Here is a 15228-nt window from a genome sequence, read left to right as displayed (position 1 = left end):
TTTAGCCACTGCGTAGCCTGCTGATTGGCAGAGTGGCAAGTTGCTTTAATAGAGGCAACACACAGATACTTGGAGGCATACAGAAAAAAGATGAGAAGCTGGATTCGGAATCCCTTCCAGAAAGGGGTGTTCCAGTGGGCAGGCTCTTTTGTCTGATGGATCCCTGAGAGAGGCAGAATCTGTCAGGTGTAGAGCAGTAGCCACAAATGACTGAGCTATGGTGGAATCCACGTTTGGAGGCTCTGTCCATTTTAGGAAACAGGACAGCTAAGTTCTAATGGAAGGCAAGTGATGGTTTGGATGGAGCAAATCATACTGCTAGATATGTGCAAAAGCTCCGTGCAGAGAGGGAAGACCAAATGAAGGCAGCGAATCACTCAAAGGGTGCATTCACACTAAGTATACGCTGAGCTGATTCTGAACGTAAAACACGTTCAGAATCAGCGCGTACAAAGCAGATCCCATTAATTTCAATGGGAGCCGGCATACGTGCGCTCCCCATTGAAATGAATGGGCTGCTTTTTTCCCTATTGGTTTCAATGTGATACGCGTGTATCACATTGAAACCAATAGGGAAAAAGCAGCCCATTCATTTCAATGGGGAGCGCACGTATGCCGGCTCCCATTGAAATTAATGGGATCTGCTTTGTACGCGCTGATTCTGAATGTGCTTTATCAGAAAGGCAGAGAAGAAGAATGGTGAGAATAGTCAAGGACAATCCACAGACCACCTCCAAAGAGCTGCAGCATCATCTTGCTGCAGATGGAGTCACTGTGCATCGGTCAACAATACAGCGCACTTTGCACAAGGAGAAGCTGTATGGGAGAGTGATGAGAAAGAAGCCGTTTCTGCAAGCACGCCACAAACAGAGTCGCCTGAGGTATGCAAAAGCACATTTGGACAAGCCAGCTTCATTTTGGAAGAAGGTCCTGTGGTGGACTGATGAAACAAAGATTGAGTTGTTTGGTCATACAAAAAGGCGTTATGCATGGCGTCCAAATAAAACAGCATTCCAAGAAAAACACTTTGCTACCCACTGTAAAATTTGGTGGAGGTTCCATCATGCTTTGGGGCTGTGTGGCCAATGCCGGCACCGGGAATCTTGTTAAAGTTGAGGGTCGCATGGATTCCACTCAGTATCCGCAGATTCTTGAGAATAATGTTCAAGAATCTGAAGTTGAGAAAGTTGAAGGTACGCCGGGGATGGATATTTCAGCAAGACAATGATCCAAAACACTGCTCCAAATCGACTCAGGCATTCATGCAGAGGAACAATTACAATGTTCTGGAATGGCCATCCCAGGCCCCAGACCTGAATATCATTGAACATCTGTGGGATGATTTGAAGCGGGCTGTCCATGCTCGGCGACCATCAAACTTAACTTGAATTGTTTTGTAAAGAGGAATGGTCCAAAATACCTTCATCCAGGAACTGATTAAAAGCTACAGGAAGCGACTAGAGGCAGTTATCTTTGCAAAAGGAGGATCTACTAAATATTAATGTCACTTTTCTGTTGAGGTGCCCATACTTTTGCACCGGTCAAATTTTGGTTTAATGCATATTGCACATTTTCTGTTAGTACAATAAACCTCATTTCAATCCTGAAATATTACTGTGTCCATCAGTTATTAGATATATCAAACTGAAATGGCTGTTGCAAACACCAAAATATTTATGATGATGATGATCGATGATGTCCTCTTAATATCGACAGGACCCCGTGATTTGTTCCATCAGTTTGTGTCTGTTCTGAATTACAGTGGAATGGTTTAGATCAAAATGTGTTAAATGGCCCAGTCAAAGTCCAGACACCTAAATCGCACATGAGCAGCTGTGGCAAAACAAGAAAAGTGCTCTTCACAGTCACTCTCAATCCAATCTGGCTGAGCTTGAGCTATTTTGCAAAGAAGAATGGGCAAAAATCTCATTTTCTAGATGCGCAAAGCTGGTAGAGACATACCCCAAAAGACTTGCAGCTGTAATTGCAGCGAAAGGTGGCTCTACAAAGTATTGATATAGGGGGTGCTGAATACTTTTCCACATCACACTTTTCAGATTTTTAGTTGATTAAAATTTTGAAAACCATGTATCATTTTCATTTCACTTCACAATTATCTGCTACTTCGTGCTGGTCTATGACTTAAAATCTTAATCAAGAAATGTGACCTTATTCCTCCCATTGTTTACACAGAGTTGTTATAAACACGGACCTGGAAGATAGGACAAATTACATCACTTAGGGTGCGTTCACACGATGTAAAGTGGAGCGTGATCTGGCACGTATACGGCATGTCAGAGTTTGAGCGCTCAAAAAGATTCAATTGATTTCAATGGGAGTTACGAGCGTATACTCCGCGTTATTTTGAGGCCGCAAAGTTACGAGTACAAAATAACGCGGCGTATAAGCTCGTAACTTCCATTGAAATCAACGGGATCTTTTTGAGCGCTCAAACTCTGACACGCCGTATACGTGCCAGATCACGCTCCATTTTACATCGTGTGAACGCACACTTACTCAGTCCTGGCAGGAAAAATTTTTCAGTTAATTGCAATTTTATGTCTCTATGTAAACACACAGATAACACTGAGTCTGTTGTATACAAGCATCTGCATAATATTTGATCTGCAGAAGGATTGTGTGCCCTGTTAAGCAGGTGGGGGGGGGGAGAAATACAGGAAGTGAGAAGCAGATACTGCAAGCAAAGCTGAAACAAGGAGATGGGAAAACCGCTTTAAGATTGTGGTTGTAAGGAGACGAAATGTGAAAAAGTTCAAGATTTATGAATACTTTTGCAAGGCACCAAGTAATCTGGTTACAACATGACCATTTATAATACATGAATGTGTACACAGGAAGAGGTACAACCAAAAGAAAGAGACTTATATACCCTAATAAGGAAATATATCACATATATGGAGATGTACAGAATGGGTGAGTTACCACCCGTCAGTACTACATTGATAGGTGAATACCAGAATGCCCCTTTTATACATAAAACTTTAAACTTCTTACTTTGCCCATTCAGGATGATTAGAAACAGTCTCATTTATAAGATTGCTGGTCACTTCAATAATATGCACACTCTCCTCATGTACCTGAAGATAAATATATGAAATAAAACAATAAATTAAGCATACATGTATAATAAAAAAAACCTTGAAAACAAAATCATGTGTATACACTGTCCTCTGTCCTGAAATGGTATCCCCACTCTTTCCCTTTGAAGTGTTGAGATAGATGCCGTAGCTTTCCATACCACTGCACAAAAGCAAGAGTGATGACAGCTGAAGTCTCTGTCACCAGCCAACACCCTCCAATCAGATACTAATTGTCTATTCTGAGGATACTTCATCAATATCAGTCTTAGAAAACCCCATTCAACAGTTGGCTGTGAAGGAAGATCTACCTCTTTAGGAAACATCTAATTTTTTGAGAATATTTTTGACAACAAATGAATCACGACAAATTTCAATGAACGTTACGCTTATTTTTGATTTTTAAATTTACAGAAATTTACAAAAAACATTATATGGCTTCAATTATAGTGTGTAGTTATTCAGCATACTTCATTGAAAGGATTATGAATATTCATTAATGGAAAAGTGAGGACTTAATGAGGTTGTCCCATTATAGACAGTTATCTCCTATCCACAGGACAGGGGATAAGTGAGAAGCTTTCCTCCCTGCCCTGGCTGCGAAATGGCTATGATGGCTGCTGTCCGATATAGAAGATCTTCACCGCTATCGAGAAACAGACAAATGGCAGCAGTCCCACATTGGCGACCACTGACTAGTAGAATGCTAATGGCAGTGTTTGTCTAAGTGAGACCACTTCTTGATCAGGTGTCCAAGATGTAATTGTTGCTGTTCCAAACAGCAGACCATCCCATCTAGATGGCCAGTGACAAATGGTGGTGGTCCCACATTTCCGCCATTAGTTATGTGGGTAATGGAGGTGATTGTCAATGTGCGATCACTGCCATTTGCCTTTGTTTACCTGATCAACCTGTGATGGCTGTTGTCTGCGATAGCAGACCAGCTAAGCTAGATGCCCTGTGAAAAATGGTAGTGATCCCACATTGGCGTTCACCGTTATTTGTGTTTATTTACCTATTCATGCTGTGATGGCTGCTGTAAGGGAAAAAACCCATCACAGCTTGATGTCAGGAGCAAATGCAGGCAGTCCCTCAATGGGGGTCACCGACATTATAAGATCAATGGTGGCAATACCCAAAGTGGGATTGCTGCCATTTGCTATGAAACACTAACAGGGGTAGCAGCCTATTACAGCTCAATAATGATAACCAATAGTGGAGGCCCTGCCTCCTCCGATCAATAGACCTGCCTCAATAGTAAAATTACTATTGCAGGCCTGGAAGTCTTCAGAAGGCTTCCAGCTGCTGAAGTAACAGGACATTCCCACAATCTCACCACGTGGGAGGTGGCCGGCAACCAGAAAGGTACCAGGGGGATTTTTTTTTTTTTTTTTTTTTTAGTTTGGGACTACACACTACTGTGCAATGCCCATGATCAGAGTGAAACTTGATTGTGGGCATTAGAACGAGATCTTTACTGTACATTACAGCGGAGAACCGGTAGAGCTGCAGCAGAGCAGCTGCCATCTTTAAAGAACCGGCATCCTCTATTACTATTACGGCAGAAGTACAGCAGAGATAGAAAAAGAAAAAAAAAAAGACAGACTATAAATAAATATAAAAATATATAGTGTATCTTAGTGTCACTTTAGTTAGATTTAGCATTAAGGACTGTCACCATAGTTTAGTGTCGTTCAGTGTAGTTAGATTTAACCAGGAAAATTTCCTCCAAATTAGTTTTAGAGAGTTTGCATTAAATTAATTTAGATTTAGTACAATGTGGGGAATTCCAAAAAGATATAATATACACGCACATATATATGCGTCTGTGTGTATATATATATAAGATAAGATAGGATAATCCTTTAATAGTCCCACAGTGGGGAAATTTCAGTATGTTACTGCAGGATAGTAATACAGATACAGGATAATACACAGTAATATATTAGAGACGTAGACACACATAAGCTGAGAAGAGAAGATATACTAGGAGTCGATAGCAGCTAAGGAACAGAAGAAGAAAGAAGGAAGACTTCATAATCATAATCATTAGTTTTCTGTATGGAGTGATCTTCGCTTGGTCTGATGTAGATTATACAGCCTGATCGCGGTTGGAAGGAAGGACTTGTGATAGCGCTCCTTCTCACACTTGGGGTGAAGCAGACGGTCACTTACAGTGCTACTAAGTGCCATCAAGGTCTCATACATGGGGTGATAGGTGATTCCTCAGGCAAGCCCGACAGGAGTGGAGGGGTAGGGAGTAAGCGCGCACAACAAAGTATGATCTTGAACAGTTTATTAAAGACGACGCGTTTCGGGCACCTGCCCTTTCTCGAGTGTGATACAAACTGTGTAGTGGTGAATACAGCGAAGCAGCATACTGGTATTTACCACTACACAGTTTGTATCACACTTGAGAAAGGGCAGGTGCCCGAAACACGTCGTGTTTAATAAACTGTTCAAGATCATACTTTGGTGTGCGCGCTTACTTCCTACCCCTCCACGGCCTGAGGAATCACCTATCATTGTATCACGTTGTTTCAAAGCGTAAGGGAAAGAGCTGCTGCTTTAACACCTTTTATATGCTCATATGGAGTTGTGACCATTTCACAACACCAATAGGTAAGAGACTAACTACATATCATCACCAAGAGTGTTTATAATTACTACACTATATTGGCGCTCGGTGTCTCTCCCATTTTATCTTCATACATGGGGTGGGATTTATTCTCCCGCATGGAGCTCACCACGGACAGTATCCTTCTGTAACCCACCACCTGTACTGGGTCCAGGGGGCTCCCCAGGACAGAGCTGGCCCTTCTGATCAGCCTGTCAAGTCTATTTCTGTCCCTGGTTGATATACTGCTCCCCTAGCAGGCCACACCAAAAAAGATGGCTGAAGCAACCACAGAGTTGAAAAAGGCCCTAAGAAGTGGCCCCTGGACTCCGAAGGCTCTCAGCCTCCTGGGCAGGTAGAGTCTGCTGTGACCCTTCCTGTGCAGCGCCTCCAGGTGACCAGCCCAGTCTAGTTTATTATTGAGAAGCACACCCAGATACTTATAGGTCCTGACTATCTCAATGCATGTCCCTTGGATCTCCACCGGGGTCAGAGCACTTCTCTGTTTACTAAAGTCTACCACCATCTCCTTGGTCTTCCCAGCATTAATCCTGAGGTGGTTCTGCTGGCACCATTCAACAAAGTCCCGATTTAAGTCTCTGTATTCCCTATCGTCACCATCCACTGATGGTGATAAGGCCTACTATAGTAGAGTCATCGAAGTACTTCTGTAAGTAACAGCTGGATCAGTTGTGCCTAAAGTCAGCAGTGTACAGTGTGAAGAGAAATGGGGCGAGAACAGTACCTTGTGGTGCCCCCGTACTACAGATCACAGTGTCAGACACACAGTCCTAGGCTCTCACATACTGAGGGCGGTTTGTCAGGTAGTCTAGTATCCAGTTGAACAGGTGCTGGTCCACACCACCAAGGTTCAGCTTCGCCCTCAATAGCCCTGGCTGAATGGTGTTGAACGCACTGGAGAAATCAAAGAACATTATTCTCACAGTGTTTCCGGGTTTCTCCAGGTGAGTGAGAGCTCTGTGAAGAAGGTGGATGATGGCGTCATCTACCCCAATGCCCAGTCGATAGGCAAACTGGAGGGGGTCCAGAGCGGGGCACACTAGAGGGCGTAGGTGTGTCAAGGCCAGTCTCTCTAGGACCTTCATCAGGTGGGATGTCAGTGCTACAGGTCGGTAGTCATTGTAGTCCATCGGGTTGGGTTTCTTTGATACTGGTACCACACGTGTATCTGCCTGTTATACCAAAGTTAGTATATTTTTAGATACTTAGTTTTATATGCCTAATTTTTTGGAGATATATATATATATATATATATATATATATATATATACACACACACACACACACACACACACACACACACACACACTCAGACGCTCTCCACCCAATTTGACTGAGCTTGAGCTATTTTGCAAAAAAACGAATAGCCAAAAATCTCAGTTTCTAGATATGTAAAGCTGGTAGAGACATACCCCAAAAGACGTGCAGCTATAATTGCAGCAAAAGGTGGCTCTACAAAGTATTGATATAGGGGAGTTGATTACTTTTCCACATCACACTTTTCAGATTTTTATTTGATTAAAATTTTGAAAACCATATATCATTTTCATTTCACATAATTACCTGTTACTTTGTGTTGATCTATCACTTAAACCCTCAATAAAACACAGTTAAGTTTGTGGTTTTAAGGTAACAAACTGTGAAAAAGTTCAAGGGGCTTGAATACTTATGCAAGCCGCTGTATCTTGTGGTCACAAGTTGTTGTCTTGATCGGAAAAGTGGATATGACCATAAACGTAGAACTTTTTAAAGTCAGATAATCAGTAATGATTACTTTATTGTGGCCAGGATATCTTCTGGTGCAGCTAGGGGCCCTCCTGATAACCAAGCTACAATAAGAAAAGCATGGCTGAGTTCCTGACAAATCCTAGACCATAGAAAGTTTCTGCATTTGTTGTTATATCCATTGGCAAGCAATCAAGACAAAAAACTACCACCACTAAGATGGTTGCAGAAAATCTTTAAAAGTCTGCAGAATTTTTAACTACTTATATTTGCAAAAATGTTTAACTTTAAATTTCTACAAATCTAGATATGATTATCTTCATGGGAATACCCCTTTAAGGCCCAAACTACCCTGCATCCTTAAGGGCTTAAAAGGAATCTGACCGTGGGAAAACTAATGATAGTACCATGTAGGGCTGCTTACTACACTTTCCAAAAATTATTTTTTTATTCTGCATTGCAGCTCCATTTTAATAAAAATTAGTGTTGTATTTTTATGAATGTTATCTGAAAAGGGCTTTAGGAGAGTTTCTCCTCCTCTGGGGCTTCACACTCTGCTCTAGATAACTGCACCTAACTGCCATCTAGTTGGGTGACAACTTTCAACTTTCACTTTCACATATCTGCTATGCAAACAGCATAGCAGATATGCCTATAATATTTATGTGAATTAGAAGCTACAGAAATGGTGTAGCTTGGTTGTGCAATAGTCTTTTTCTAGATTAATTTATCTCTATGCCAGTTACAGAAACAATGTACAATTGCAACACCAATCTGGTTCTGTAAAACCCAGTTTGGTGGTCGGAACTTGTGGGCAGTTAATGTTGTCTCGATAGAGATTTGCAGAGATGGGAATAAACCTAGAATTTTACTTCTGAGACTCACTGTATCACAATAAAGTTTTACGTTACCTTAGCAGTTAGGAGTAATGTTAAAAGCAGGGTACCGATGACAAGCAGGAATATAATGAAGATGCTTATGATTTTGTCAAGAGTTTTCTCCAACCAAACAATCATCTGCAGAAATGGGGGGGAAAAAACAGGTGATTTTTACAAAAGATTTTACAAAATTTATGTTTAGCTTTGTTGTAGCAGCACACACAAATTACATTTTCAACAGTGTAGAAAAGGAGAACCACATTTACAATGCCAGGTAGAAACAATATTTTGGAAAAACGAGTAGAGTAGCTCATGAAAAGAGTACAGATATTACAGAGTTTAATTGACACAATGTTTATGCAACTTGTCACTAAGAGGGGATTCTCAAGAGTGAATACTAAGGTCTAACCATAATAGATAAATTGCAGTAATAATTGCAGTTCCTTGAGCCCTGATGGTGGGCTCTCCGGTATTAACAATAACTGATGTCGCACCGATGCTAGTTTTAACTAGAACCAGCGCTGCCTGGGGACCAGAGAGTTCAGCAAGTCCCCATTCTCATCACAGGGAATGCCATGGCTGCAGATTGATGTTCCTAGCGCTACACAGAGCAGGTAGGTATGAATGAAAGCATACACAGCACAATCCCACTGCGATTAGCTGGTAAAGATGTATGTCGAAATCTGGTGATATAAATTTAACTGCCCACAATCACCAATGATACAATATAGACTGATGAAGGTATCCCATTCTACCAAACAAAACTTATGTCATCTACCCATAGGGAATAGATAAATAAACCAATAACGATATCATGATGGCAGTATCTGCTTACCTAAATAAAAAACAAAAGTGGCCACGCTCCCGCCAAATGTCAAAGGACCAAATAAAAGTCTAACCATCTCCCTAATACCAACACCCCCTGAATAAATATGACAACCACCCAGTCCAACGATTCATACTTTCACAAGGAAAGGGTGGTAACAAGAAAGTACATATCATCCTCCACCAATACCCAATTCCGATTGTGTAAATGCAGTTTAGATCCTATTATATCAGATACTAACCAGAAATATAGGGCATTGTGGTGGTAGCCAAATAACAAATGTGCATACAATGCCTAACAAACAGGCAAACTACCATAATATTGTAAAAAATATATGCTTTATTAAATTTTTGAAAAAAAAATATGTATATACGATTGACAAAATCAATAGGGGGAATACTAATACAACCACAAATTGCACAGAGGTAATGAATGTTTAGAAAAGATAACCTGTATAAAATCTCACTATGTATGTATATAAAGATACCAAACTAGATCAATTGGTCCATCAATATACTCTAAAAAGTTACAGTTATGATCATAAAATGATCTAATATATGAATAGAACAAGATATATTAATGTGAACCCAACAATATTTCAATTTCAATATTAAATAAAAGACATAAATGAGAACAGGATTAAGAAAGTATAATAATCATTACCAATGGGTATCCTCTGTGCAGATAACGCACCCCGACGCGTGTTTCGCCACAATATGGCTTCGTCAGGGGGAAAAAGCAATTATTCCCCCCTGGTTTAAAATAAAACTCTAAAAAAGAATATGTTAAACTTATCTATTGTGCACGGTGGGCGTGCATTCCTCCGGCGCTTGCGAACTGCCATTGATAAAAAATGGTGCGGGTGCATGCACAGTGGCATGCTGCTACTACTGCACATGCACCCGCGCCATTTTTCATCAATGGCAGTTCGCAAGCGCCGGAGGAAGACGGGACCCAAAGACATCGCTGGAAGAGGAGGCGTGGCTGAAGATGATGTCGAACCCTGAATGCCCGCCCACAATAGATAAGTTTATCATATTCTTTTTCAATTTTAAGCTCAATTTTCTTGATTTTGCTAAAAAAGAAAACAAGAAGAAAATATCACTGAGCTGGAAGAGGGAGGAGTTAGATACAGTGCCTTGCAAAAGTATTCCAACCCTTTTAACCTTTTCACATTTTGGTCACCTTACAGCCACCCACTAAAATGAATTTTATTGAGATTTTAAGTGATAGACCAACACAAAGTAGCAGATAATTGTGATGTGGAATGGAAATGATACATGGGTTTTTAAAATTTACAGCTGAGTCTTTTGCGGTACAGTATGTCTCTACCAGCTTTGCACATCTACAGACTGAGATTTTTGGGCATTCTTTGCAAAATAGCTCAAGCTCAGATTGGATGGAGATTGTCTGAAACAGTAATTTTCACATCTTGTCACAGGAGCTCAATGGGATTTAGGTCTGGACTTTGACGCTGGGTTCACACCTGCGTCTGGGGTCTCCGTTCTATGGTTTCCGTCTTCTGCATGCCAGAAGACGGAAACCATAGACCGGGTCCGGCCGTGCGCGGCGGTGAGCGTTTTTTTATCCGGACACAGAGTACTGCATGTCCGACTGTGTCCGGATTATAAAACCCGGTTTCGCGGCGGAGAGCGCAAAACGCTCACCGCCGCGCACGGCCGGACAGCTTTCTCACCCATTCAAATGAATGGGTGAGAAAGTCTCCTGCAGGTTTCCGTATCCTGCCTGTGTTTTAGGCAGGAAACGGAAACCTAAGTACGGAGACCGGGCCGCAGATGTGAACGAGCCCTGACTGGGCCATTCTAACATATGAATATTCTTTAATCTAAACCATAACACTGTAGCTCTGGCTGTATGTTTAGGGACATCGTCTTGCTGGAAGACGAATCTCCCTTCAAGTGTGTTGCATTCTTGCAGGTTTTCTACCAGGACTGCCCTGAATTTAGAGCCATCAATCTTCCCATCAACTCTGACCAGCTTACCTGCCCATTCTGAAGAAAAGCATCACTACTGCATGATGCTGCCGCCATTATGTTTCCCAGTGAGGATGGTGTGTCCAGGGTGATGAGCAGCGTTACTTTCCACCACATATAGCACTCTGCATTTAGGACAAAAAGTTCAACTTTGGTCTCATCTGACTAGAGAACCTTCTTCCACATGTTTGCTGAGTCCCTCATATGGCGTGTGGCAAATTCCAAACTACACTACTACTACTTATGTCTTTCTTTTAACAATGGTTTTCTTCTTGCCACTCTTTCATAATGGTCAGATTTGTGGAGTGCATGACTTATAGTTGTCCTGTGGACATATTCTCCCACCTGAGCTGTGGATTTCTGCAGCTACTCTGGAGTGACCATGGGCCTCTTGGCTACTTTTCTGACAAGTACTCTCCTTTTTTGACCTGTTAGTTTAGGTAGACAGCCATGTCTGGGTAGGTTTGCAGTTGTAGAATACTTTTTACATTTTTGCATGATGGATTGAGCAGTGCTCCTTATGATGCTTAAAGTTTGGGATAAGTTTTTATAACCTAACCTTGCTTTAAACTTCTCCACAACTTTATCTCTGACCTGTCTGGTGTGTTCCTTAGTCTTCATGATGCCAATTGTTCACTAGAGTTCTCCAGCAAAGCACTGAGGCCTTCACAGAACAGGTATATTTATACTGAGAGTAAATTACACACAGATGGACTCTATTAACCAATTAAAGGACTCCAAAAGGCAATTGATTGCACTAGATTTTATTAAGGAGTATCAGAGTGCAGGGGGCTGAATACTTTTGTACATCACAGTTTTCGGATTTTTATTTGATTAAAATTTTTAAAGCCATGTATCAATTTCATTCTACTTCACAATTATGTGCTACTTTGTGTTGGTCTATCACAAAAAATCTGAATACATTTAAATTTGTGGTTGTAAGGTGACAAAAAAGTTCCAGAGGTATAAATACTTTTGCAAGCCACTGTATACTGTATTTGGTGCACAATTCTTTATCATACCACCCAACTATTAACTACAGTCAATAAACTGTTGATAATATTTGGCAGCAGAAGGAGAAAACCTGCATGGGGTACACCAGACTGTGGAGTAGAGACCAATAGCAAATTAATTTAACCCCTGAACCCCTATAAGGCAATAGAAATGTACCATTACGGGCATGTTCCTCACTGCTCAGATATGACACTGAGCTATAAGGCCAGTGCCTCTGAAGATGCACTGATAACGGTAACCTAAACTAATGGCACCCAATTCCAGAACAGGGGCAAACACCTGAAAAATTTAAGTTTTATTTTAGTGCTCAGGAAATAATCAAACACAAAACTAAATCGAAACCTCAATTAATCTTTGTGAACTTGCTCACATCAATTATTTCAAATACTTTACATTAACACAATCCTGTGTCATACTGCCATTTTTTAAGGGAGTTGGTTATATGTGAATAACCAAAATTAAAATGGTGTGCCATGTAAATAGGGGGCATGGCATGTAAAAAGAGAAGTGTCCTAAAAAAAATTATTCATTAAGCATAATCAAATTAAAATTGTCAATAAATCGTGATTTTGATTTATGTCATACAGCAGTGTATAGCACGCCCTAGCTTACAGAACATGAAAGGTCGCCTGAAAGAACATGGGTCCTTTTTTTCCCCATTGTCACATTCTAAAAGCCATAACTTTTTTTTATTATTTTAGTGTTGACTTAGGGCTTGTTTTTAGCATTGTAATTTTCTATTGTGACACTTTGGAAAACATTCAGCTTAGTGTTTAAATTTTATTAAGTCAGTCAGTAGATCATCCTTTTATATGATCTACAGTGAACATTGACAAAAAAAAAAAAAAAAAAAAAAGACGAAAAAAATGCCAGAAAGTAATGATTAGAGATGAGCGAGTACTATTCAAAACTGCCGGACGCTTAACCCCCTGCACACAGTCTGCGTCCATTCATTCCTATGGGAGCGTGCTATTCAAAACAGTAGTTTCGAATTGTACTCACTCATCTTTAGTAATGATGGTATAAAAAGTAATCAAAAAGTTATGTGTACCCCAAAATAGAACCAATAAAAAGCAAAACTCATCCCGCAAAAATTAAGCCCTTGATCAACTCTGTTAACAGAAAATTAAAAATGTTACACCTCTCAGAAGACAATAATGCAGAAACAATAGGTTAATTTCCCCAAATATTTTTTTGTGCTTCAAAATTATCAACGCATAAAAGAAAAAAACTAAATGAATTAGGTATGGCTGTAATCATACTGAACCATAGAATAAAGGTAACGTTACTTGAATGGCAAAAGATTAAAAAGATAAGAAGCGAAGTCAGAATTTATTTAATTTTTTTTTTTTTTTTTTAGAGATGAGCGAACAATAAAATATTCGATATTCATTTCGAATAGCCCTCAATATTCGACTATTCGAGCGAATATCAAACCCCATTATAGTCTATGGGGAAAAAGGAGAGTGACCAAGTCCGCTATGACACCCCAGCAAATGAGGACAACACCTCTGGAATGCAACTGGGACAGCAGGGGAAGCATGTCTGGGGGCATCTAACATGCCCAAGTCCCTGTATTGCGCCACTAATAATGCGATAATAAGAGTTGAGCGGGAGTTGACTTTTTCCCATAGGAATGCATTGACCAGCGTTGATTGGCCGAATGCCATACAGAGTACAGCATTCAGCCAGTCAATACTGGTTCTGCTGGAGGCTCGTCTGTGAGGAGGCGGAGTCTAAGATCGGTCCGCAGCAGTCTCCATTGTGGCCCGTTCTCAGGTATAGCAGAGTTGACACAGCTCTGCTACACCTGAGATGTAGCAGTGCTGACTGTGCGTTGAACCCTGCTCCATCTGAGATGCAGCAGAGCTGACTGTCCACTGAACCCTGCTCTATCTCAGATGCAGCAGAGCTGACTGTGTGCTGATGTAGCAGGGTTCAGCGCACAGCCAGCACTGCTACATCTGATATACAACAGGGTTCAGCACACAGTCAGCTCCCCATAAAAATGAATAGGCTGCTTTTTTCCCTATTGCTTTCAATGTGATACGCACGTATCACATTGAAAGCAATAGGGGGAAAAAAAGCAGCCCATTAATTTCTATGGGGAGCGCACGTATGCCAGCTCCCATAGAAAGCAATGGGATCTGTTTTAATGCCGCTGATTCGGAACGTGTTACATGTTCAGAATCAGTGAGCGTATACTCCGTGTGAAGGGGCCCTTAGGTGTGTAGTTTCCAAAATAGGGTCACTTTTGTGGGGATTCCAGTGTTTTGGTACTCTAGGAACTCTGCAATTGCAAGTCTTTCCATTCCAAGCCTCACCATGTACCTATACAGCAGATTACGACCACATACGAGTATTGCTGTGTTCAGAAGAAATTGTGTAACAAACTGTGGGGTGCTTTTTCTCTTTAACCCTTTGTGAAAATGAAAACTTTGGGAATAAAGTGACATTTTAGTATTTTTTTTTTATTTTTTTAAACATCCCAATGTTAATAAAATCTGTGAAAAAACTGTGAGGTTAATACTCACTATATCCCTTGATGAATTCTGTTAGGGGTATAGTTTCTAAAATGGGGTCACTTTTGGGTGGTCCCTTTGTTTTGGTATTCTAGGGGCTTCGCAAATGAGACATGATGTCACTGAAAACTTTTCCAGCAAAATCTGCTTTTCATACCCCTATTGTAGCTCCTTCCCTTCCATGCACTGCCATGTGCCCAAAAGTCAGTTTACACCCACATGTGGGGTATTTCTGTGCTCTGTATAACAAACTGTGATGTGCATTTTCTCCTTTAACCCTTTGTGAATGCGTTAATTTTAGGGTTAAATGATTATAGAAAAAAAATTAAATGTCTATATTTTACCTCCATATGGCCGCTTACTTACTGTGTAAGCAGTCATTTTTCTTGTGGCCGCGGGCATGCGCAGTTGGCTCTGCCCAATGCCTACAAGTTTGACCGTCTGTGCCGGAAGAAGACGCGTGAAGAGGACGTTCCTGAAGAAGATGGAGGCATCGCTGGAGAGTTTTCTCGCAGCATTGGGAGCGCCCCAAG

The 15228-nt window shown here is 40.9% G+C and overlaps 1 protein-coding gene across 2 annotated transcripts in view; it reads right to left on the bottom strand.

Moving 5' to 3' along the window:
• TMEM245 (transmembrane protein 245) overlaps positions 1 to 15228 on the bottom strand; it is a 93691-nt gene that overhangs the window by 47201 nt on the left and 31262 nt on the right. For both annotated transcript variants that reach the window (XM_075270997.1, XM_075270998.1), the window contains 2 exons: positions 8373 to 8477; positions 3016 to 3098 (listed from right to left, as the gene is read on the bottom strand). In XM_075270997.1, the coding sequence (XP_075127098.1) occupies positions 3016 to 3098; positions 8373 to 8477 (188 nt within the window). The remainder of the gene's footprint in view (positions 1 to 3015; positions 3099 to 8372; positions 8478 to 15228) is intronic.

The sequence above is a fragment of the Leptodactylus fuscus genome, chromosome 4 (assembly GCF_031893055.1).
Source record: "Leptodactylus fuscus isolate aLepFus1 chromosome 4, aLepFus1.hap2, whole genome shotgun sequence".
NCBI classification, from domain to species: Eukaryota; Metazoa; Chordata; class Amphibia; order Anura; family Leptodactylidae; genus Leptodactylus; species Leptodactylus fuscus.
The sequence above is the reverse complement of the archived record's forward strand: the minus strand, read 5'-3'. Positions and strand labels throughout refer to the sequence as shown.